Source organism: Psittacula echo (genome assembly GCF_963264785.1).
Source record: "Psittacula echo genome assembly, chromosome: 7".
Classification (NCBI taxonomy): Eukaryota; Metazoa; Chordata; class Aves; order Psittaciformes; family Psittacidae; genus Psittacula; species Psittacula echo.
The window spans coordinates 59,135,047-59,162,029 of NC_137740.1; the positions used below are offsets into that span (position 1 = coordinate 59,135,047).

The following is a 26,983-nucleotide window of genomic DNA, read 5'->3' on the forward strand; positions in this document are numbered from 1 at the left end:
AGGGTATTGATTTGGGCAGCCTGAAGCAGGATGTAGGTGCAGATGTTATATTGGGTTTTTTTGAAGGATTCAAAATCTCATGAAATATGTTTCATTATCTTTTGTAATGTACATTGCTATGTGCAGTTTGCCATTGGCTTTTGGACAATTTCAACCAGAACACATTACGAGCTTGAATAGGTGAAAACTTAAAAAATTAATAACTTGGTTTGTGAGAACAGACTTCCATCGCTTTCTCACGATTCTAGATTGGAATTAGAAAGTATTCACTTTAGAGGCTGGATTAGTGCAGTGTGTCAGAAATGCCCCCTCTGTTTTCCTTTCTCTATCGAGATTCCAGTGCTGAATTGTCAAGCAGCTTTTTTTTTCATCCCTTCTCAGGGCTGCATGCAGTAAAAAAATACTGAACACCAATTAATGTGTCTAATTTACATGAAAAAGTGCAGAAGATGTCTTTTTTTTTCCATAATTAACTATATTTTGCAATTCATTAAAATTCTGCAGCCCTTCACATAATGGAGCCCTATTCACTAAATAGGAGATAAGTGCTTAACTCCAAAAGGGGCAGATGGAGAAGGCAGAAAGGAAGTGGAGGAGGGCAAGATTAGCATTTTTTACATTAGCTATGCATATTCATGAAGGAAAATGAAGCCCTGCCCGTTCATGTTGGCTTTAGGTATATTTTGTGGGTATTCACAACACTTACCTCGACAAATCATTCATGCGGGTTTTCCCTGGTTTTAATTGAGCAGGACCATGGAGACAGGCTCTATAACAAACCCCAAGTACTTAACAGCATCTGAGGAGCAGATGGAGGTTGCATGTCAGGGGATGGTATGCTCCGGTGCTGCACTCTCTGTGTGGTACCACCATCCAGATGAAACAGGGAGAGCAGTCTGGGAGCCTGGAACCTAAGGATGGACCCCAGAGATTCCCTCAACATAGACTATTGAATTGTTAGCTACTTTTGAAGCCTCCTTTTTTTTTTTATAGTGCACAAATACACTGGGGCCAGTGTTGTTTAAGATCTTCACTGAAGATCTGGATGGGGGGGTCGAGTGCACCCTCAGTAAATTTGCAGATGACACCAAGTTGGGTGGGAGTGTTGCTCTGCTGGAGGGTAGGAAGGCTCTGCAGAGGGACTTGGACAGGCTGGATCAATAGGCTGTGGCCAGTGCTACAAGGTTCAACAAGGCAAAGGGCTGGGTCCTGCACTTGGGCTACAACAACTCCCTGTAACTCTCTAGGCTTGGGGAAGAGTGGCTGGAAGGGTGCTCATGGAAAAGGACCCAGGGGTGCTGACTCACAGCCACTGTACATGATCCTGTAGATCTAGAATAAATAATAAGTGCCTACACGTTTTTCTCACCGTGGTCTTTGGGATTAGATCAGGCATCATGTAGCTTATGGCTTTTTCACCAAGAAAGGGCATCACCCACTTTCTCTCAAATCCAGCAGATGGGTGAGTCCTGACAGAGATTGTGACATATGTTTGCCCAGCATTTTGTTCTTCAGCTCCTTCCTGGCTCTGTCTCTGATATTTACCATTAAATAATTTATCTTCTATAACATAGTTCTGTTGCCACATGAGCATCAGCTGTACACATCAGGGATTGAAGTCCCCTTCTGTGTAGCATGTTGTCTGTTACCAGCTGAGTTGGCAGAATGGTTTTGCTCACCCTGATAGGCCTGTCTCAGATATTGGGGAGCATATATTCTGCTGTCCCAGTGTCTTTGGAGTGGTTTATAAGCAGAACAAGATTAAATTATAAGATGAGGTATGGATAGTATTTTATAAAAACAATGTAGCTAGTTGCATGCTTTGCACAATTTATATCTATGTTTGAAAGAAAGTGCCAGTACAAAAATCCAGGGAATATTAAAGAGAGAAGATAATTGGTGTAATGGCAGGGCTGGTAATACTAACACTAACTGGCATTGACATAAAGCTACACTGCACAAAATGCTGACTGATACCTAATGCTGGAGTTACAACTGCAGCCTGTATTGGAAGAAATTGTCTGAAGAATGAGTCACTCCAGAATTTTCTGCAGAGTGTTTAGTTAGCATTTCCCATTTCAGAGTATGCCAACCTGCAAATAGTGTGATTTCTTTATTAATCCCATATTTTGCTGTGTGTTTATACATGTACGTTTATATGCTTGTGTATGTACCTATGGAGAGGATGGCTGGAATAAGGGGGAGATGAAGAGAGGAAAATGGAAGAGGAGGAGAAGGGAAATGAAATCCAGAAAGCTTGAACCAGGTGTAAATGGCAAAGTATTTCTATCCTTTCAGCTGGCTTTGGTGCAGGGAGAGCCTTGGAATCTTGCTAGGGAGAGGGAGTTCCTCTTGACCAAGTCACACCGTTTGCTTTGGCTTCTCTGTTCATTTCCCCACATCTGTTTTATTTCATCTGGAGATCAGGAGGAGAGCCAGTGCTATAGACACAACCTTGGGTGCTACTAATTTAATTGAGCCTTTTTTGATATTTTCTTTCCCTGCATCTAAGGTTTCTGAATGCCAAATCTTGAAGCAGTAACATAAAAAAGAAATGAATTTGAAACAATTCTGCTTTTCCTAAAAGCTTACAAGTCCAGACTATCACACCAAAATAAATCATAAACCTGCTTATTACTGTCTACCCCACAACTTGTGCAGGCAGGATCCTGTGCAGTATGAAAAGCATAGGTCTTTGTCACTAATACAAAATGCTAAAATTTAAAACATCCCTTGAGGCATCTGGGTTCAAAGGGGTCATGGGCAGGGACACCTTCCACTAGATCAGATTGCTCCAAGCCCTGTCCAACCTGACCTTGAACACTGCCAGAGATGGGGCAGCCACAGCTTCTCTGGGCACCCTGTGCCAGCGCCTCATCACCCTCACAGGGAAGAATTTCTTCCCAATATCTAATCTGAATGTTCTGGTAGAGCTTCTAGTCCTGTAGTGATCTTTATTGCGTTGGGGTGTAATTCTTAAGCTGAAAATTTAGAGAGGATGTGACAGCATGGTCCTGGATGTAAGCTTTCTTGTTTCACTTGTGCTCACTCAGTTGGCTAATGAGTAGAGTTTCCTAAAAACATGCTGAAAAACAAATTATATGGTTGGTTTTGGTTGGAAGCGCTGTAAGTGCCACTGACAGGATTTTCTATTTCAGAAAATGAGGTTCATTCTCACCAGTAGTGCCATGCTTGGACAAGTTGCTTTCTGGCTCTCAGCTGAAAAATAGTGTTTCTTATCTAAAAGGTGCATCTTGAGGAAAACCCAGTAATCACTGTGGGGTGATGTGTTTCTGCAGTGATGGAGCCATGCTGTCGCCTAAGACAGGCTTTAGCGCCTGTCATGTTTGGAGTACTACAGGGCACACTAATGTTAGAGCATGATTCCCCTTTCTTTGAGCCAGTTAGTTCCCTTCCTTTCAGAGCAAACTTGTTCTCTCCCTGCATATACCCAGTTATTCCTGTTGAGAATAAGGGAGGATATGGGTGGCATGCAAAGCCCAAACACTTCCTCCTGCTGCTTTTTTGCCCTCCTTGGCCAGTGGCTGGTGATAGAGAATACCCAAAAGGTGACCTCCCCCTCTTTGCAGCACAGCTAGGCAAAGCAGAGTGACAAGAAAATAAGGCCTTTTCTTTCTTTCACTCCTTAAACAACCCAAGAAAAGTCATGACAGCTGAACCCCATGGAGCTGGAAGCCACAGCTAGTAGTGGGTGTAGATGCACTTAAGAAAAGCAATCCATCTTCAGATGACACCATGGCTTCCAGCAGTCTGAGCAAGTCTGCTGTCAGGATCATAGATCTAAACTTCCAGCATCTGTGCTGTGTTTTGCTAAACCAAAGGCTAACTATTTGAAGCACTCAGAGCAGAGAGAGCACACTGGTGGAAAGAGCTAAATAGACAAAGATGTGTCGTCGGCTTCTCAGGGCATAGAGGCTATAGTGACCTGGAGAAAGGAGGGGCTTCAGGAGGCAGAAACAAGGAGGTGGCAGGAGTAAACCAAACAGGCACCATCCCCAGAGCAGGCAGGGGGACAGCGGAGCCAAGGTCCCAGGCTGGATGGAGATCCTGTGTGTTTCTCAGAGCACAGAGAAGCAGATTTATTTGGTCTTCACTGGTATAGCTTCATCATTAAATATTACGTGGATATTGACTGCAGTTGAGGAGTGCATGAAGATTGTTTGAGCCACAAGTTAAATACTGGCTGAGGCAAAAACAAGCTGACACTTGCTACAAGGGGCCATGTGACAACTGTAGCTGTTGGGTACATGTATTGCTGCTTCCATTTTGTGTATCTTCACAGTTAAGTGTCCTATGAACACTTAAAGAGTGAAAGTTATATATGTGTATATTTTTATATGTAAAAATAAGGGCTTCTAGAGAAACAAAAAACATTAGGGGCTGGGATGAATATTGCAGTTAGATGAAGTAATGCAGCAGTTACTACTTCACAAAAATAGTAATGAATGTGAAAGTAGTAGTGAGTACAGAAACAGGAGCGTATATATATAGAAGAACTGCAGAAGCTCTTCGTTTCTGTGTGGGACAGACTAGATTTCAAGATCTCAGCTGGTAGATCCTTTGGGTCACTGCAGCAGCCATGGAGAGTGATGTGTGGAGGAATGTGGGGAGCCGAAGGTTGAAGCCAGGATTTCCTGATTGCCTTGTCAGGATCTGCTAGTTGTGCTGAGTTGATAAGCTTCTGATGGAACTTTCAGAGCAGCAAGGAGCTAAACTCATCCATGGTGTGGATGTTGAGCTTTCTGGTCTAGTAAATTAGAACAGTAATTTGTTATTAAGGGTATGATTACACTTGTTTTTGTTTAGTTTTCATTCCCAATGAGAGTAATTGCATGTTTTAAACATAAACGGCTCAAAACAGGGTTTGAGAGGACAGTGTTTACTACTGGGCAGCTTCATTTAACTATTTTCTTCAGGTCAGAGTCCTCATGGCATCTTAATCTGCCACAATAAACATGTATTTCTGTTAGAAAAAAGCCACATTACAGTGTTCTAATGTAGATACCAGGGGCTTTATCTAAAAAAATGCAGTTGTGGCCATGGATCTGCATTTATAACGTCAGATGCTTAGTACTCATTAAGGTCACGCCCCAGCATTTCATTAAACAATCCTAGGGCATGCCCAAAATACAACTTTAGCACTGATAAATGTGGTTTTTATTAGTGACATCAAATTACTTTCCCCACAAAGCTCACCCCACAAATGTGAAATTGCAGTACCTTTTACAGCAAAACCATTCAATATTGCCATAGTAAAAGGGTGTCAGCATTTCCCTTCCAGCCTCCTTCACTGGGCGGCTTTGAATTCAACTGTAAAATCTCATTCAGAGCAGAAATGAAATGGACCAGGTGTTAACACAATTTGAGGGGGTTATCCTCACCAGCTGTTGCATTTAAGCAGAGCAGCTTTCCACATGAAATACAGCTTCAGTTTCTGCAGTACTGATAAAACCAGCTTCTTCTTGTAAGCCTTCAAAAGCAGCCTCCTGAAGTCATCCAGTAATAATGCTCACCCTATACTTTCTGTGATACAACCCTTTGGGTGTGTTTCTTTTCAGTGCCAGTCTCATTTTCAATTAGCTTTTTGTGGCAATATTGTGGCCACTCAGTTCTAAGTAATGAAGAGAGCACAATGCCTCTGCTTCATACACTTTCCCCTACTCCCTGATCCCATCTTCTCCCTGTACTCCTACATACCCTGCTCCCATTTCTGCATGGGCTGTCATCAGCACAGTTGGGGTCTGGAGTTGTGGCTCCCTAAATGCTGTCCTGGGCAGAAGAGAGCCAAAGGTATCAGCTGCACAGTGGAAGGCAGGTTTGGGAAGGATTTCTGCTTTAGTTTTCTCTACGACACATCCCAAAGGAGAGGCAGCTTGTACGTCACTGGGGTGCAAGACTGTGCTTTACATCTCTAAGGCATCTGCTTGTCTTGGAAGACCTTAGAAAATATTTTGCTCTAGTCATTTAAAGTCTTCACTCATTCTGCTTGCATGCTTCAAGTGATATGTGTTCCCAAGTGCTTTGCTGCTGCAAGAAGTGTTTCTGTAACATCATTTCGTATGCTCTCTAGGGCAGGAAACCTCATTTCCTTTATTTCTTGCAGCTTTGTGCATATTTATGGGTAAACAGTTAATGATTCATAAAGATGAGCCACTTGGCTTCTTTTGAAACTATTATTACCTGTTTTGATAAATAACCAAACAAACTATATTTTATGTTGAAAGAAAGAGAATTCCTCCCGCTGCCATCCCTTTATCTCAGGTGTGCTCAGTAATTGCAACTGGGAAGAATTTGCCTTAGGAAGATTTCCCATAAATCTAATTAAAATAGGCTTGTATTTTTTTTTTTAAGCAATAATTCAACAATGCATATAATATAAGCACCATATGTCAGGCAGCGTGAATCCTCTGAAGGGCCTGAAGATTCAAGATGGAAAAGAAAGCTGAGCAGCAGAAATGAAAACCCTTAATGTCTTTTGGAAAAGGCATTATCTTACAGGACAGTGGAGTAAGTGGACAGTTTGCATGGTAATTGCAAGTAAGTGTAGTAAGCTTTGGGACTTAGAAATGCTTCTCTCAGCACCATTGATCCAAACTAACAGTGCTGGTTCTCAGCACAATTAAGTCGTAAACTTAAATGTTCTCTGCATGTTTGAACCTGCTTTAAACTTTTCCCTGGCTGATAACACACATGTGCAGAGCAGCTGAGTATTGGAAAATTTGTAAGCACTCATCCCATTAGCTTTGCTGTACCATGAAGGCCTTTACCAGGAGGTATTTTCTACGAGGAGAAGGAAGGAAGCTTTCAGTCTTGCTTTAATACCATATTTTGCACTTAGTTTTGAAGTCTGATGAATGAGTGCTGAGTTGGAATTCCTTTCCACTTCCTGCTTCGGCTTGCTCTATAAATCAGATGGGAAGGACCACAAAGGGGATAAAGAGAAAGGGACTCAGGAGTCACGTAGCGATACATAACAGGGGCATAAGTGTCACCGAATCTAGTGCTCATTTTTAATGTTTAGTTACATTCTAATGAAGTCCAGTGGAAACACAAACAATTGTATTAATATTCAGTCAGCAGCTGTGAAAGATGTCTCTCTAGCTAATAGTTAAGGTTTTACTGGCAAAATGAATCAGTGTATTTTATTAAATGATTCTCTGAGATCTAATTATTTTGGAAAAGAGTACTCTAATACTTTTATCATGTGGGGAAGTCAGCAGGATTGTAGATGTGTAGAGATGGATCCTCTCTGTAGCCATGCTTGTATCAGAAAAGGAGGTTTCACTTACTTTATCACTTTAGAAAGAATGAAGCCCTGTATTTTATGTCAGTGATTCAAATGGATAATCAACTAAATCAGACTTGTTCTGGGCTCCCCATGAGCAGCTGATGTGCTGTTTCATGCTTTATCTGCCTCACTGAGAGATATCACAACCACCTTTCTCAGACTGGGGTTGGCAGCTGGTGACACTGCTGAAAAAGCACCACCTTACTATTAAAAGCAGCGGATATTAGTTCAGATGCAGAGGAGGAGCTCAACCATGTGTGTATGCAGGGCTTAAAATGGTAAAAGTAGGCACAGAAGAAGCAGGGGTGAGGAACTGAACATCTTTGCATAACAGCCTGGCATGCAGCAAACATCCCAACAGCATTGGAATGCAGTGCTTTAATGTTGACATTGGTTTCCTGAAGCTACTTAAGGTAACTACTGCTCTGTGTAAGCAAAAACATCAAGACCCGTTCCTAAAAGTGAAATCCCTAGAGACTGAATAGAGCAATTAATAAGAAGAAAAGAGGAAAGCAACAAGAAGGTAAAAGAAGTGCCATGTAATAGCATATCACAAATACAAAATCTTCTCAATTGAGGACTGTTCCATGGTAATTGGCAAAACTATAAACCATATATTATTTGTATGCTTTTCCTCCCACATTCTCTCTCATTCATCAAATTGCCTGTTCAGGCTTCAAATAAATAATCATAATAAAGCTAAGGCAGATCCTTAAAAACTGAATGAGCCTTTCAGGCTCACAAAAGCTTGAAGTGCTGGAGATTTTTTCTCCCTGATGAAAGGACTAAACATGAAGATCATGAACAAATCATATTGTCCAGCTAGTGTGAGCTTCAACCACACAGCTGCGTACATGCAGGGAAGTGACAGAGCTTCAAAGCGTATAGCCAGCCTGAATGATGAAAATCAGTCTGCCAGCCTGCACAAATTTACATGAGTGCTTACACTATCAGTCAGGCATTTCCTGTGCTCCTGTGGGTTGGGGTTTTTTAAATGTGAACTATCAAAGATTAAAAATGGACAGTTTTTGTTTCATTTCCTACTGGCTCCCAACTGTGTGGTTTGCAGGCAGTACTCAGGCATATCCAAGGTGCTAAAACCTGCTTAGTGGGAGTTTTTTGCAGGATCAGTAGGATCAAATATGAAGCAATGGTACTTTAAGATTGTAAGGAACTATGTAGGAGGTATCCTCGTTGTCTTTGGCGCGTTGATAGCCAAGTGTTTGAATGTCTCCATTGCGGTGGCAGTGGGTGCCACAGGTTTGTGCAGGCTGTGCTCTGAGAAGCAAGCCCCAGCATGAGTACAGCCAGTGGGCCCTGTATCATCAGCCCAAATGGAGCTCTGTGCTGCTCTGCCTTCAAGACAGAAGCTCCCAGCTGTTGTGCCAAACCTTCCCTCTCAGAATAGTGGCCACACAAAAACTTAAGGAATGCAGCAATGCAGTTTTAGAAACTGTATCAGAGGTGCAGTTGGACTAGAGTCCAACCTGCAGCTCCCTCATGGTCTTCAGGCCTACCCAGCATATCCAGTCCATTCTGGTCAAGTCCCACAGTGGGAAAGAATCCCTCAGACAGACCTGCCTAGTTAGAGAGCAGTAGGTTAATGAAGGGGAAGAGACTCCAGCCACAGCCTCCTGCTGTCATCCCTCTGGAGCCGCACTGATCTCTCTAGCCCCGAACCACAGGCCCCTGAAACTCTGTTACACCTCCCAGTCTACCATTTGTCTCACAATGCTCACCACCACACTACAGTTTAAGTCTTGCTGCTAGCCACAAGGATTGAATGAAGTCCTGTTGTCATTGGGGTGATGAACCACAGTTTGCCTGCAGTGGCAAGAAGCAGTGTCAGGTTTGTGCCACTCAGGTATGGGATACTAGGCTAGATGAATCCCTGATTCCTAGAAATTTCAGGACATGGTGGAGAGGTCTAGTGAATTCCTCTGAATTGTCTCACATGGCACTTGTAAAAGAGAGGGAAACAAATCTTCTCACTACAGAGACACTCTCTTGACCTGCACAAAATCCAGGAATGCTGCTGCTGTCAGATGCTGGAGGGGTGGGGTGCGACAGAAGCTAACAGTGTCGTTCAGCACTCTGCTTTCTTGCACAACAAGGTAAAGGATTAATGCCACTGACTCCTGTATCACACACGAAAAGATTAATGCTGTAATAAGAAAGCAAATGCTTGTGCAGGTAATTCAGTGAGCAATAACGTATCTTATGCCTTGTGTTATTGTCTCCGAGAGCATTTCTTCCTTAACATTTCCTTTTTTGTTTTCTGATGAACTCTCTTACCTATCCATGCTGTACTACTAGGGCACATTTTTAGACAAATATGCACAGTGTGTTTCAGAATTGCTGACTAAATCCTCCCAGAGCTGTGCACAGCCAGTGAAATAAAGTGCTTTATTGCAGAAATAAATAGAGTACAAGTTTGGTTTAAAGATTAAGAATGTAAATGATAGGAAACAGTAGATATCTGTCTTTCTTTTTAATGGGATCTTGCTTACCATCCTAGCTGTCTATGCACAGTATTCACTATAGCATTGCTCAGTTTCCAAGTTTATGGCATCCAGTTTAATCGTTAGGACTTGCATAGAGTATGGTAGCATCACTACTTAGTAAGATTGCCTTGAAGTATGTTACTGAGGAATGGCGGTGGGATTTGTTACCAAATTTTATTGGTTGGGTCTGCGTTTCTCAGTTGCTTCCTGACAATATAATGCCCACAGTTGTAACCATGAAAACATCATCTAAGGTTACTTCTGTGTTCAGTGATCTAAACCTACCTGCTGTATTAGGGAGGCTGGCTGTTGGTGGAGATAGGCTCCATCCACCCAGTGATATTCAAGGTTTCTGGAACAGTTTGCTTAAAATGAGGTGGCGCACTAAATGACAGAGCACTCTGGGGTTTACCACCCTGACATTCCTGACTGATTAAAGGCTTAGAAAAAACATATGAACAGTTTTGAGCTGAAGTAGAAATGTGTTGCCTAAATGCCACGTCATAACAAGATCCCCAGAAGGAAGTTAGGAGAATTCCGGTGTATGTAGACAGTAAGTTGTGGTCCTTAATTTTTTTATAGATACATCATTTTGCGTATGGAATGATCTTCTTCACGTGCATGCCACTGTCTGTGGTATTAATTTATTCTAGAGAAGTTGGAACTAAGAAGGAAACCATGTCTGAATGTGTTGCTAGAAGACATCAGTTGCCTTTGATGGAAAGAACTGAGTTAAACATAATGTGCAGAACTGTGAGAAAAAATCTGACATCTCAATAGAGGAGTGACTGGTTTCCATTAGGCTTACTAAATCTGTCTATTTCAGAATACCCAATATAACCTCATACACTCTTGATTTTTACAGGCGTTGTTATACTCCATCTCAACTACATAAAGCTAAAATATCTAAAATATTTAACAGATGTGGAACAGTAGAGACCTCTCCAGCATAGTGTATGGGGTTGGTCCAAATAAAATAGTGATCATAGGCTATTAAATATTAAATGCATTTCTGGAGGTAGATCGTTATCCCTTACTGTGCATTGGCTGTGCTGGCACTTAAGTAATGAAAAAACCTCTTGACTAATATGATCTTTGAAAATGAGTACTCTGAGAGTGGTTTGGTTCTGATCTTGCGGCTGCACTAACTTCCAAAGAGTTAAGTGAGATTGGATCGTGTTCCAAATACCACGTATACCTTAATTTAGAAGGCAGTATACAAAGGGAGTTGTAGTACAAGAAAGTTAATGAAGGCAGCAACTTTAGGTCAGCACCCCAAGTACTTCCATTCTTTCATAGCTGAAAAAAGGGGCTTGGAGAAGATACAGCAAGCAGACTGCAGTGGTGGAGAGTTTGTAGGTAGGGACAGTGGGCAGAATAAGCATCTGCATGAGATCAGGTAAAGGGGAAAGAAAGAACCCCGGAGGCGTAAGGGAGGGTAATGGAGATGTGAACCTGGGGGGAGCATGGCAGAGATGGCATAGAGATGTGATGGACATCTGAGGAGAAGCCCTAGTGTGTAAGTCTAGGATCTGTATTACTAATAAAAATGATGTGGGAGAAGTGTAAAAGGGAGAAGGGAGCTTTCACAAAAATTATAGCAAAATCTGGTTGCTTCAGTCAGTTACCACTTCTTTACAAACAGCAAGGAAAGAGTGACTTGGTCTGCTCTGAACTGGCCATTTATTTTAAATGTAAGGTTACTGTGGAGCTAACACATGTATAATTTCTCATTAATACAAAATAGCACATTTATGGAAGTTTTCTGCTCCAAAGGTAGTTCCACACATATTATGAGATAAATTCCCATTTTTGGTAGATTATTAAGAAGAATCAGAGAGAATAATCAATCATTGCTGCATATTCCACTATATCAAGACCATTTAGAGAAATATTAAAGATAGGAACTTTTGAAAGAGGCCACTAATGTAAAAATTCTCTGTGGATCCAAAGGAAGGATATAAAAAACATATGGACATGCACCATAGGAACACAATTTACTTGGTGGTAATAAACTGTGTTTTTCTCAAAAGTACTAGGCTAGAGGATCTGTTGCAAGAAAACTCGTAAGCTCCTGGCTAATGAACAGAAGAGAGATAAAACATAATAATAAAATAAGAAAATACCACCTTACGATGTCTAACAACTGTTCCCATAACTGCTTTCACTCCTTTGTTAGTATTCAGTCTTTCATTTCCCGTTCTTAAACATTTAAATATCAGTGGCTCTAATATCCGACACAAGACAAAACATTGCTTCGTTACAAGGCAAAGAATAGCTCATCAACAAAACACACACCGTGCCCAACACCTTCACAAACAGATCTGAAAGGCACAACAGATTGTGGCAATTAAAAGGAGTCTCTTAAGCACTTCAAAACACGGATGCCTCAGCTGTGTGCTCCATATTAATCCAAGCCTCCTTGTAGATGGAATTTGACAAGAAGGTCCTTCATTATGGCTCTGTATTGCTATCCCTTTTAGCACTAAACATCTGAAGTGAATGAAAATTAGGATACCATCTATTTAAATATTCACAATGAGATTTATATTATGTGTATTCGTGACATAACTTACCTGGAGTAAAACATGTCAGACAAAGGCAGTAAGAGGAAAGGTGTTTTATAACATGGGCACAATTGAGCACCATTCCCCTTATTAAAATGACACTTCTTTGTCTGATGTATGCACACACTGTAGTGGAGAGGTGGAGAGATCAGACTTAAAAAGAAAAACCCAGCACAGAAAACAGAAAAATCCCCACCACCCATCTGTGCAGTAGTGAAAGAACAAAAAGGAAGGGGAAATCCTTTTAATTATTATGATTAATCATGTTTATTACAGAAGAAATAAGGGACCAACTAAGAGCAGCCCTCTGTCATGGCAGTAAATCCGAAGAGTAGGCCGTCCCTGCAGAGCTTACAATCATACACAAGCCCAGGTAAAGCTCTGGGGAAGGTGACATAAAGTGCAAGAGAGAGCTTTATGGTGGAAGTAATTCTTAACGTGATTTCCAAAATTGCTGTTTGCCTGCTTTCCTAAATAAATAGGCTTGTAGGATCATTCTGAAGGGGGGCTGTAGGGATGCTGGGGATGGACTATTCATTAGGGACTGTAGTGATAGGACAAGGGGTAACGGGTTAAGACTTAAACAGGGGAAGTTTAGCTTGGATCTAAGGAAGAAATTCTTTACTGTGAGGGTGGTGAGGCACTGGAATGGGTTGCCCAGGGAGGTTGTGAGTGCTCCATCCTTGGCCTTGTTCAAGGCCAGGTTGGACAGAGCCTTAGGTCACATGGTTTAGTGTGAGGTGTCCCTGCACATGGCAGGGGGGTTGGAACTGGATGATCTTAAGGTCCTTTCCAACCCTAACTGTTCTATGATTCTATGATTCTCTTCGTGTACCTGTATGTGCTGTGTACCTGTATGTGCTGGTGACTTGGAGTTTACCCTTGTAACAACATGGCAAGGGCTTGGGACTGATGACGGAAAATCTTCTGAGAGATGACCTGCACTGAAATTTGTGAGCAGACTTTGATTTGGTTGTTAGTCCTTTACGACATGAGAGTAATAGGAAAAGCAGCAATACTCTGCCCCATAGCTTCCTAGGGCAGAGTATTGCTTAACATACTATCAGGAGAAGAGAAGAGGAAACATTAGTGTTGTTGAGCTGTTCAGCTGCCTTACATTTCCCAGTGGTGTGTGCCCCTGCAGTTGTAATCACAGTCTCACTGCAAGTCCTACCTACTTGACAGTAAGAAGCACGGCCTTGTCTTTGAAGTTAAACTACACATAGATTCCTTCTTTTTCATGCATAATTAGTATCAGATGACCAAATACACAGTGGGGGTTCTTGCTATACTTCATGCTATGTTTCAGCAGCTAAATATAGCTGTATTACCTCAGAAAGACTTAAAAGACCTTCCCAGATACAGTAGTCATGCCAGTGGTTCTTTAGGGATTCCTCTTACTTTCTGGTTTGGTTACAGTCAGCACTAGTGTGTGTGTGAGTGGCCAGCACTTAGGACTCAGCACAGCAATGCCTGAGCTCTTGGGAAGGAGAGGGAGCCAGGATGCAGCTGAAATACGCTGGAAGTGGAGATTCTTTCTAGTCTCTGTATGCCATCTCTGACTTGTGTTTCATGATTTGTGGTTAGGAAAATGCCCAAGGCAGAATGAAGGCTATGTGATGTGATTGCTCATGCAGAGGATGAGAGACAAGTGCATGGGAGTCTGCCTTTGTTTGCTTAGATCATCCTTTGTCATCACAAATAATTGTGCCTTCCAGAGCTGCGTGTGGGTACATGAACCCTTGTGGGCTTGAATGTGAAGCAAGCAAAGCTGTTCCTTGAGTTGGTATGTAAATGAGACACGCCACAACTTGTTCTTCATTTCACTGGTAGTTAGAATGCTGATCTGGGTGCAGTGTTTGCTGTCAGTTCTAAAATCCTGTATCTCACACCTGTAGCTTTTTGTTTTAAAGCAGCAACTTATCCATGTGTGTATTTATGGTACTTGCTGCAGTTTCAGGCCACAATTAAATAGAAGCAAAGCTGGACATTCAAGCAGAAGTGGCCAAGAATCATCAGGCTCAGCTGAATCAATGACCATATTTAGGCAGGAAATAGGATGCTGTTACATGAGAAAGCAAAAAAAAAAAGAAGCGGGTGGATCACGAGTAAGCAAGGAAGAGGAGCAGGCAAGGATTAGATACAAATGAAAGAGGGAGCAAAAGCATCTTGCTGAGAAGGGGGAAGACAGAATATCAGCAGAATGTTTTGTTTTACACCGTCTTCTAGTGGTAGTCCTTGAATCCCCTTGCTGGGATTTCACCTATTCCAAGCTAGGTTTCATTACAATACCAGAAACCAGCTCCAGTCTACATCTCTCTACCCTTTACTAGAGCTGACCTCTTTTATGTGCTCCTCTTGAACACTGCTTGAAATGTAGATAAGGTCTAACAGAGCCATACAAGAGTAGAGTCTAATTTAGACCTGTCATTGGAGGAAAGAGGATGATGGTTTTAAGTAAATAAAAAGTTGAACTTTTAGTGACGTGGAACAGAGAACCTTCAGAAATCTCAGGAGGGACTTCAGGGAAAGCTATTCTAATTGATTAAATGGGAACTTTGTCACTTGAACAGAAAATAGTCTGAAATAATAAGTGTAAAAAGGAAGCATAAAACCATCGGACAAATGAGTGTTCTGAACATTTCAGCCCTCTTGCCGGAAATAGCAGTGCCTTTATATAGTGTGCATGAGATAGAAAGGAAAACTTTCAAAGCCACCTTACATCTCTAGGTAAATCCAGGCCAGTTCCCAATCCTGAATTGCAGGTATATACAGCACAGGAGAATGCAGTCGTCAGTTTCCCTAGTGCAGCAGTGAGAGAGCTTTTGATCTTTGTGATCAGATTATCTTGTTAGTGGCTTTTGAGAAGGCAGTAGGAGCAGATGATAGTCCATGTAGACCACTTTGTCCTTATGTTGCATTTTAACCTGGTTTCATAAATAGGCACAGCTTATATAATGTGTTCTGCTGTGCCCCTGCCTGGCAGCCTTGCTACTCCCTCCATGTCTTTTTAACCCTTTTAGCCAATTTTAACCCAGTTTAACAGATCTAACAGTTCTGTGAGTAGAGAGACCCACTGGTAAAAACAGTGTTGTGAACTTCATCTTGGGACATCAGAGAACGGGATGGGGAAGCCATAGTAAAACAGCTTCAGTGGCAGTTGCTGCTTCCAAAAGTATCTGTTCTTCCCTCTTCTTCCCTTTTTAAATAAAAATGACTTAGCAAAAACATTCAATTCTATGTCCTCAAATATTACCATGAAACCATGGGAGGGCAACATCTGGAAAGAGAGAGTCTTTTCAGCTGTCAGAGTCATGCAACACGAAATGTATTTGTCTATTTGGTTACAACCCCACGTTTTCCCAAACGAAAAAAATCTGGGCTGGCCCTTCATGTGGAATAAATTGGAGCAGCTCCACAGAATTCAGTTTGCTGATTCATAGCAGCATAGGCTCCCATCCTTCCTCTTTCAGTACATGTGGCACCATGTAAATAGCACAACACATTTAGCAATATGATATTCAAGATTTCAGAGCAGTCTGGTGGCACTGAGGCAGTGTGATTGGTTTTAAAGGTTGGGTTGCAGTGTTATTAAAGCTTGCTAGTTTATGGAATAAATAATTTGTGATTGAGCTCCCAACATCAGTACATGTGAAATGGATGACAAATATCATTATCTGTTTCCTGACTGTATTTTCCATACTTTAATTCCGTACTGTACTTTAGTTCTTGGTTTGCTGGGATTTAGTGTGGAGGAGACTAAGCAGACCACTGCTTCTGTCATGTTTTAACATGAAACATCAAATCCAAAGCCTGGGTCCATTGAGCACTACCAAATAATGAAAGGCTTTGATTGTTCACTAGTCTTTCCAATGGAATGTCAAACTTTTCATACTTTGAAACTGATCTTCACAAACATAGAGCTTGAAAACAGATAATTATCCAAGAACATGAAACAGAATTATCATGCACTGGAGCATGTCATGAATGTTTCCTTCAGCAAATAAAAAAGGTAATTGCTGTCTGAGTACAAAGCAAGGAGAAAGGTTGGCTCTGCTCCTCAGACAATTTATATTGGCCACAGTTTACTCATTTAACCCATAAAAACTTGCAGCTTATCAGAAGGGTGCCATTCAAAGGCTGATGGAGTGTAACCAGCCTCCTGATTGCAGGCACTTCTCATTTCACACTTCCCAGGTCTGATCAGACAGAAGGTACTTGGCCATTATTAGAAGTCTAAAAGCTGATGAGTCAGAGCTCCTAGTTAAACAGGACATTTGTAAACCACATTAAGCCCCGGCAATAGTTATTAGGGGTTTTGAGCCACCTTTTGACTTCAAGTACAACTAAGAGTCTTCATTTGTATCCTGGAAGAAAGAATGGACATAATTTGGTATGCATATACAATTTTCTCGTGTAGAAATCAGACAAGCAAGAAAATAACACTCCTCATAGCTAATGGGAGTAGTTCTGGTTTGTGATCTTGATTTTACAAATCGATTTTCTAACATTAGAAACTAGCAGAGTGTAGAGACACAGGGTAGGAGTCTAGAAGAGACCTCCTGAAATATCACATGGAGCTCATTTACACCATGAGCAATTTGGCTCTCAAATGTATTCAGCCAGGTCTTCAAATGCTTGAGAATTTTCATCCGCATCTTGCTCTTGAGAGGCTGCGCCCAAAACTCCTAACTCTGATAGTTAAAAAGCCTGGTTTCCCCTTTTTTATATCTAGGCTAGTTTTATTCTCAGATATCTGTCCATATTTAAGGGTAATAATTCATTTATAGACAATAATTCTATTCTCCCAGTCATCTTTGTGCTAGGAAAAGCAATCCATGGTCTTTCACAGAAGACTCGCCACTTCCTCTGGTCATTTTATTGATTCCCTGCAAAAGCTATCCCACTTAAAGCTCCTCCTTTCCAAGTATGGAGAAACAGTGTCGTAAGCAATGTGGAACAGATTCATTTGTGACAGCACAGGAGGCAGTGCTTGCCAGATCTGGCATCATGCCTTTGTATCTCAGTGTGGCAGAGACACGATGTGTTCATCTCCCAGCCACTTATCTTTGCACAGACATCTGCCTCCTGGTCTACTATGTGATTGTGATGATTACAGAAAGTAAGTGCAGCTCCCACTGGTGATAGCACTATCATCCATCTAATAAGCGCACACACACCTTGCACATGTCTAGAGATGTTGCTGCCCACATTTTTCTTGCAAGAGGCCACATCACAAGGACTGGTGACAGTGCCATTCTGAGTACCTCATTGGCATGCTCAGCAGCCCTCTGCCCCTGAAGCTGTTGTGTCAAGCAGCCACTGTCCCAAAAAGGACTGTTTTGAAAGGTCAGAGACCTTTTGTAAGCAGCTCCTGCATAGTCTTCACCAATAATTATTCTAACCTTATGTTTTTATTGCAATTGTTTACATTTTTTAAATCTAAATTTACATTGTTTAAATTCTTTTTGTTGTTTGGGGGTTTTTTTGCTTTAACAAGATGCAGAAATTCTTAATCTAACATGACAGGTTTTTCAGCCATCTGCTCTATTTTCAGACTACATGTACTGCAGTTTAAAAAGCGGGTCTTATTTGTTGGGAAAGACTACACTAAGCTAAACTGTCTAAAGATGAAATTCATGCCTGTGGCAGGGACTAACCCAAGGTGTATGTCTAAGTTAGTAACACTAGATAGCGGGTTAGAAAGATCTTCTTTGGTGCATCACATAATACCCAAAAGGTACAGCCCAATGCCAAGATAAGACTCAAGGAGAGGTGTCCGATTGCTTCCTTGACTCACCTGGCTTACTGAATTCCAATCCAATTTTGTTCATTCTCTTTAAACCCCTGCTGAGCTTGGTTAGAACAGATTATTAGCTAGAGGAAGTCTTTTTGTATTTGAGCTCACTTTACATCATTCAAAATGAATACTTTTGGATGGCAGTTTACGCAAACTGTTATTTTGAAGCATTTGCTATTAGTGGTAAGATCCTGTGGTTGCACATTCTTGTTGCTTCTTCACAGTGTAATCAGTAAATATGAGAACATATGTAGCTTGTGGAATTTAATTCAGTGAATATTAATGATCATGGTGCTCACACTCTTCTAGAAATAGACTCACCTTTACTAAGCAGTTGAAAATCAGAAACCATAAACATCAAAACCAGAAGTATTAATCCTGCAGTATAACAAGGTAAATCTCTGAGATTCCTGCTGAAATAATTCTCTTACATTTATAATCAACTGAGAAAAATTGCTTTTAGGTTCTTGACTGTGGATTATGGATCTGCAGTGGACTATCCAGGAAATCAGAGAGATAACAGGCAGATTAGGGGAAGGGCACAAAGGGGCAATGAACGGTATTCAAAGAGAAGTGGAAGTGTGGATCCTTAGGTATCTAGTGTGTCATCTGGCAATAAAAATAGGAGGTGGGTAACAAGTCAATGTGCATAACCAAGAGAACAAAAAGTAATCACAGGTAAAGACAGGCTTACGCAAATACAGAGCCTCAAGGACAGAGGATTGGAAAATGTTTGTGAAGATAGAGCTATAAAATAAGGGGGGGAAGTTTTACATATATAGAAGAAAGGAATGGTTGCAAAAAACTTGCACAGAAACCATAAGAAGCTAAATCCATTGGAGGAATGCAGATGCTGTTTCAGAAAGCAGTAATTTAGTGATTTAATGGGAAAAAGACAAACTAAACCAGATAGAAACTCCAGTTCCATCAGCTCTTTAGCTTGAGAAAGATGGATGGATAAACTAACCTTCCCAAAAGATGTACAGCTCGTACTGAGGATGCTCAGCGTCACAGTAGGAGACTTGGCCAAATGATTAAAATGCTTTGAACAGCGGAATTCTAGAATGAAGCAGAAGATGAAAAGCAAAATATGAAACACACTGTAGAAGCAGTCATGTCATTTCCCCTGCAACGTGTAGTAATCCTAAGGAAGCTTTATGTCACTGTGTTCCACCTGCTGCTGGATCTTGTGAGCCTGTCATGCCTTCTGAGCCTGTTGCTGGAGATGGGCTGCAAGCCAAGCCCTCAAGACCATATGCAAGCAACTGGGCCTTGTGGAAGTGTGGTGTCATAGAAGCACAGAACCATAGAATGCTTTGGTTTGGAAGGGACCTTAAAGCTCATCAAGTTCCAACCCCTTGCCATGGGCAGGGACACCTTCCACTAGAGCAGGTTGCTCCAAGCCTTGTCCAGCCTGGCCTTGAATACTGCTGGTGATGGGGACAGCCACAGCTTCTCTGGGCACCCTGTGCCAGGGCCTCAGCACCCTCACAGGGAAGAATTTCTTCCTAATGTCTCATCTCAATCTCTCCTCTGTCAGTTTAGAGCTATTCCGTCTTGTTCTATCACTACAGTCTCTGATGAAGAGTCCCTCTCTGGCATCCCTATAGGCCCTGTATGAGGTCTCCACACACCTTCTCTTTTCCAGGCTGAACAGCCCTAATTTTCTCATCCTGTCTTTGTATTAGAGGTGCTTCAGCCCCTTTATCATCCTCACAGAGCCATCCTTGTTTCCATGTGCTTGAAGAAACCCTTCCCCCTTCAGTCTACACAGACACTCACACACACATATGTATATATCAGGAGCATTGGTGTAGACAAGTACAAATACCAGTGCAGATAAATGGGAGGTATTTAGGCTAGAGAGAAAAGCATAAACTAAATGAATATACCAATATTATTCCAGTTCCCTAGTTAGAAAAGCTCTGGTAGGGAGAGATATGAATATAAATTCTAAGCCCATTGTAAGTCCTTTACCGTGTTACATAAATTATGTATAGCTGTTCAGTTCAATTGTTTTAATATTGTACAGGTGACTTGTAAAGCAGGAGTCTTACGCGAAGGTTATTGTAAGGACCTGAATAAATACAGCAGAAGGAAACCTTCTGGGGGTGTCATTTGCTGCAGAAGGTTAGATATGTCTTTTCCTTAGCTAAAAAAAGGATTTAAGAGTTGAATGGTACTACTTCCTTGAGTTGTGCTGCTTTCTGAAGGAACTGGAAGGGGGTAATGCACTGAGCCTTTTGGGATTTCTATGAAATAGAGACAAAGGAAGAACAAACCAAAGAAAATGTCTGACAAAATTGAAGACAAATATGTTCATTTTGCTTATTTTCACAGTAATACATGAGTGCTAGATAAATGTGAAAAGAAACAGCAAAAGCAACTGCCAGATGCTTTTAAAAAGGAGCTAAGAGCATATGTGGAGGAAAATTAACCGTAACTGTTATCTCAAAGGAGAGGACCCACTTGGAATAAGCATCTCTATGGCAGTTATGTCTAAAATTTGTTATGTTGCTATTGTTTTGTAAAATGAGAGAACATCTGCTCAGTCACAAGGCACCAGTAAAATGAAGCTTTATGCCTAAAGCAGTATGTCAGTCCTTAACAAAAAATGTATATAATAGGCTAAAAACAAAGGCACATTGTCTTTTGCAGTTGTAGTCATTTCTGACCTAATAATGGCTTAAAAAGGAGGTTTTATTTTTATTTGGGGAAAAAGAGAAGGGAAGGATTGAGTCAGTTGTGACTCTTTTTCAACATGAGGCTTTGTACATTATTTGTGCCTAAGCTGGAAAAATGCTTTGTCTCTGCAAATCATATTTATATCACTAAAGCACTTTTTAAAAGGCAGCTACTTGTAAGTACCTTGTGAAAAGGTGATGCTTAATTTCCATTTCTAAATGCAGTGTACAATCAGACATTATATGATCACTGGGAAAACGCCAGCAGGTGATACATGCGCTCACGTGACAAGTGGACAAAAGTCAGATTTCACCTCAAAGCTGTCTTTTCAGAGAGGAAAAGCCTTCACAGGGAAATCCGTCATATAGAAAACTAATTAAGAAATCCCTCAGGAAACAATTACTGGGTGAGATTTGTCTCTGAATATTCCAAGCACACAACTTCTAAGTGGCTTTATTCAAAAAGTGTATTCTCTTAGATTTTCGTTGTTGTGTTCACTGACCTGAACAGTCTGAAACTCTGATGCAAAATACAGTTTTAAAACCTATTTTCAGTCAAAATGAGTGTATTATCCTCCAGCTTAGAGATATACATGCATATATGACCATTCAGAATCAGTGAAAGAGATTGAAATTGGCACTTTCAAACCACAGCTGAGCAGTTATTATTTAATGAATGTGTGGAAGTATTCAACTGCAACATGCTTTCATGACAAAACAGGATAATAAATATATATTCTAACACTCCTATGGTCAGAGTGAGGGTTGGGGTTAGAACCAGCATGCAAAGCTAAGGTGCTTGTGTCACATACTCTTTGAAGCCTCTGAAGTCTGAAGAACTCTTTTATGTGACTGGGAATGCATGTGCTCTATCATCAAGTATTAATAAGGGAGATAGACAACAACCATCCTCATCTGACTTCTTTCTTCTCCATAAAACCATACATCATCAGAATTTTTCAACCTCATCAGAACAGAAGATATCTTTGCTGGAATAAATAAAATGCATGAGGATAGCCATCTGTATCTGACTCAGATCTGGATTATAATATGTGCTTTTTACCTTTCACCTTCCTACTGAAAGACTTTAGTTTCTCAAAAACCCTTAGGAGGTTTATGAACCTGCTCCAAAGCCTGTTGCAATTGGAAAAATGTCTGGATTTGAGTCAGTTTCAGTTGAGCTGTACAAATCTTATTGATCTATTTGTATAACCTTTTGGTGAGTAAAAAAAAGTACTGGTTTTCAGATATGGTGAAAACTCGAAGACTTAATTTTTAAGCTGTTAAGATTCAAGTATTTTCTGGATTCTTAGGCAGCGGATATCTTCTGTTTTGTGAAAGGAAAGGTACAAGCCCCAGTGCCCAGCCTGAAATTCATTGCGATTGTTTAATCAAAGGATCAACTCTCAGCATTAAGACACTGTACTCCCAGGCTGGAACCATTGTGCAGAGTTGCCAGTGTCTTTCCTTATGGTCTTCTTGGAAAGCTCCACCATCCTAGTCCATCCTGGTGCAGGCTGTGCTATTTCAGTGCATTCTCAGGCCTTTGAAAAAAGATTCTATGATTCTATGAGAAAAAGAGATGGAGAAAGGCTGGCATAAGCTTTGCTATCACACTAAAGCAGTGATCTCACTAAGGTCTTGTGGCAGTAGCCAAAGGACAAGTGTTTCTTCAAGATGTGAAGAAGAGAAAGGTGCTACATCACAAGTCACTATGCAGTGGCGACATGGCTTTTCAACAGGGCTGCATGGTGTGGGTGGAGCTCCTCACTGAAGCGCCTACATGATTTCATCTCCAGGAATGGGTTGGTTTATAGACAAACAGTTCATTTTGTATGAAGTTGGGCTCTGGGCCATCATTTTAGGTGAATGGTAGCCGCAGATGTATAAGTCATTGGAAGGGTTTGGGAAAAGCTGTACAAGGTGAAAAGGTTTGGTAGGTCATACCTGAGTTGACTTGAGGTGGTAATGCTGCACTTGTATGTAAGCAACTTGATATTCTGTGCAACTTGATGACCCTCTCTACTGGCAAGCCGAGAAAGAGCCGGGTATGCCTTCATTAAAGCAGGTAGGAGATGCAGATATGGGCTACAGGTAATCTCAGTAGTGAAGGTACTAAGAAACCTGTAAAATGCTACCGTACACCGTGTTGAAAAGCTGAGCTCTTTTCTTGGGCTTTCTCCAAGAAGGTGGTGCACATTTGGTTTGAAGATTTACTTATTTTGAGCAGAGGTCAGGACTGAGCCATGGGCACTGAAGGAAATCAAATCTTTGAAAAGAAGGAGTACCTTAACATGCAGTAAACATATTTGTTTTGACTGGCAACAGTCATTAGAAGCCCTTATTACATTTTGTGTCCATTCTGTCCACCACCTAGCCATTTCTTTTCATTCTGAAGGATTATAACTAAGAACGAATGAGTCTTCTCTGATACGGTCAGGACACAATAGAACTGTGTAAGAACTGGATTATCTTTCTCCCTCATAGGCAGATCTTTTCCAATTGTTCAACAGGATGCTGTTCTGTATTGCCATGACATCAGTCTTTACGCCTGTGAATACCGAGGCTCAACATTAAGCAACTTGTTTATAAAAAACAGTCATGCAGTAACAATTAGAGTGTGTTTAATATGCTTCCCCACTAGAGTCCATACCCTCTCCTCCCACTTACTGATCTTCCCAGTGCAGTGTGAAGTTATTTGTGTCCTCAGAATGAGCAAAGAGATCTTTTCAGTGAAAGGGTGAAAAAATTCCTGAATGCTGCCATATAGAAGTTGGCATCTGTTGCTCCATAGAACAGGATCTGTGCTGACCTGATCCAAGCATTTGTCAGCCCCAGAGTGGAGGATGGCAGTCCAGTGTCTGAAGAAGGAGACTATCACACAAAGCTTCCCACTACACAGAAATGGCTGCATCTGTCATCATCCTTTCAACCCAGCTAATACAGTTGTATTAGCCCTGTGCTCCAGTTCCTCCCACAGCTCCAGCCCACCTCCTTTTTAGTGTGAAATGTGTTTGAATCTTCAAAGTAGCTACATTTCAAAATACATTTTATTCAGTGCCAAGAATAATCACAGTCCTTTGGGATAAAGCAGATCACAAAGCCTGAAATGGATCTGCAATACTTCAGGGGGAGATTCTTGTGAATAAGGGTATTGGATAGATTCATAACCTGAGTGGCTTCAAGAAGCATTACAGAGTCTTCCCATTTGGTTAATATATTTCCACATAACTAGAGTAACGGGTCCTCATCCTACCTCATCATACCGTCCCTGCAGAGCTAATACAAATGAGGTTTTCATAATGCTGAACAAGAGACAAACAAGCCAGTGTCTTTCAGAACTGTTCATGTGCATTGTAGGTTGAGCTGAAAGAACTCATCACAAATAGTGGAACAGCCGTTTCAATCCCTTGAAACTAAACCCAGCACCCCTGTTGTAATTTTCCAACAAGATTCACAAGGTATGGTAGTCACTCACAAAATGGGGATGGGAGGTGGTGAGGAATAGTAACTTAATAGTAGAAACCGGGACAACTTAGGCTGTGGGAAAATCCACTCAGGATATTTTCTGGCTGTAGGAGAAGCTGAGCTGTTGAGGCTTCTCTCTGCAGAAGCTCTCCTGCCTTCTCTTAATACCCTGAAATGTCCTTTGCACAAGCAACCACAAATGCAATTTGTTGAGGGGATGGCAGCCGCTGAGGAACATGGAGTACCTTGGTTCCAACATATTGTACAAAAATAGTACAGCTCCAACAGGAGAGCTGCTCTGAGGCTTAGTGAGTAGGTCCTCCTCTCAGGTTTGGGGTACAGGTTCAGGCTTCTCCCGCACCATCCTTCATTGAAGAATGCCTAATAAGAGGAGTCTAAGCCAGTTACTTCGTTTCCAGATAGTGCTGCTCTTGATAGGCTGGGTTTAGATTCACTGAAAATGAATTTTTTGGAACTGAAAAATCATTTGTTCCCTAGCACTAATAGTAGCCAACAGTTCATGGTGACAGGAGAGTTATCTAAAGATCAAAAAGATAAGTTTGGGCATAAATATATTGTTTTAGCAAGTGTTGTCTATTATAATATATTTAGATTCGTTTTAGAAAAGGCTTTCTTATTTTATAGTCAGTCCAAGAAATATATTTCAAGTGAAATTTCATGAACAAGTAGTAGTTGGTAGAGGCATCTCAAATGACACTGTGCCGGGTAGGGGCTAAGGTTTCCAAGTGACCATGATAGAAAGTAGCAAATACCCTCAACTCTTCGAAGGTTGTCAAGTATATTGTGGTCTTAAACTATGAATAACCCAAAATAAGTACACTGACACCTGGCAGATTGTACCATCATTAACCAGTGATCTCCAGACTGTGGTTTGCAAGAGGAGAAGCTGCAGTACCAGAGCTCTCTGTGATGACGTTGCTGGATGTGGTGCTTTCAATTAAAAGTTTGATGATAAATGTCCCTCATCATCTGTGGTGGAGAAAATTTGATGGTATAGTCTGTTATCCCTAAATATTTGGATGTCATTGCCAGAAATAGCCTCCAACTTGAGGAGCTGTTCTTGAAAGTGAATGAGAAACTGCTTGTTGCTTTAGCAACCCAGCTTGGTCACCAGAGGTAGGAAGTGTGTAAATGTTCTGACCATTGTTGGCTTTTCACTTCTTCCATTTTAGCTGGATGCTGAGAAGGCAAAATTAAAACTGGAAAGATGGGCTTCCCGAGATGCTGGCAGTGGCGGTGGAAGAAGTGAAGAGTTGGAATCAAGTGGGGATTGTGATGATGAAGATGGCTGTCAAGGATCCGGTGACAGGATTCACACAGCAGGTAAATACAGTTTCTGTAGGCACATACAGAGCTTAGAAATTCATAAATATCACAATTAGGTGAACAGAGCTCAGACTCGCACTGCTTAAATTACTGTCAAAATCCTACTAAACTGAAAGGATTGGAATCTTAATCTGGAGAGCTGCAGTAAAAATAGAGTAATACAGACAGTAACCCAATATAATTTAACGCTTGGCGTGCGGATAAAATTTATCATAGACTCATATCATCACAGATCTGTTTGAGTTGGAAGGGACCTTAAAGCTTATCCAGTTCCAACCACCTGCTACCTTCCACTAGACCAAGGTTACTCCAAGCCCCATCCACCCTGGTCTTGAGCACTGCCAGGGATGGGGCAGCCACAGCTTCCCTGGGCACCCTGTGCCAGCGCCTCAGCACCCTCACAGGAAATAACTTCTTCCTAATGTCTGATCTAAATCTCTCCTCTGTCAGGTTAAAGCCATTCCTGCTTGTCCTGACACTACAGGCCCTTGTCAAAAGTCTCTCTTCACCTTTCTTGTAGGCCCCCTTTAGGCACTGGAAGCTGCTCTAAGGTCTCCCTGGAGCCTTCTTTTCTCCAGGCTGAACCAGCCCATCTCTCTCAGCCTGCCTCCAGAGCAGAGCTGCTCCAACCCTCGGAGCATTGACATGGCCTACTCTGGACTCCAACAGCTCCACATCCCTCTTGTGTTGGGGGCCCCAGAGGTGAACATAGTACTCCAAATGGGGTCTCACAAGGGCAGATTAGAGGGGAAGACTCACAGTATCACAGTATGTTAGAGATTGGAAGGGACCTCAAAAGATCATCTAGTCCAATCCCCCTGCTGGAGCAGGAATACCTAGATAAGGTTACACAGGAATAGGTTACACAGGAATGTGTCCAGGTGGGTTTTGAATGTCTCCAGAGAAGGAGACTCCACAACCCCCCTGGGCAGCCTGTTCCAGTGTTCCGTCACCCTCACTTGAGAAGTTTCTTCTCAAGTTTAAGTGGAACCTCTTGTGTTCCAGTTTGTACCCATTACCCCTTGTCCTATCATTGTTTGCCACTGAGAAGAGCCTGGCTCCATCCTCGTGACACTCCCCCTTTATATATTTATATACACTAATAAGGTCACCCCTCAGTCTCCTCTTCTCCAAACTATAGAGACCCAGCTCCCTCAGCCTTTCCTCATAAGGGAGATGCTCCACTCCCTTAATCATCTTAGTTGCCCTGCGCTGGACTCTCTCCAGCAGGTCCCTGTCCTTCTTGAACTGAGGGGCCCAGAACTGGACACAATATTCCAGATGCGGTCTCACCAGGGCAGAGT

At 41.6% G+C, this 26,983-nt stretch overlaps 1 protein-coding gene across 1 annotated transcript in view; it reads left to right on the forward strand.

Moving 5' to 3' along the window:
* Positions 1 to 26,983, forward strand: part of LOC308223650 (glypican-5-like) — a gene marked incomplete at both ends in the record, with an annotated part of 348,155 nt that overhangs the window by 236,223 nt on the left and 84,949 nt on the right. Inside the window, one exon of the mRNA XM_080622975.1 lies at positions 25,526 to 25,676. Coding sequence (XP_080479101.1) covers positions 25,526 to 25,676 — 151 coding nt within the window. The remainder of the gene's footprint in view (positions 1 to 25,525; positions 25,677 to 26,983) is intronic.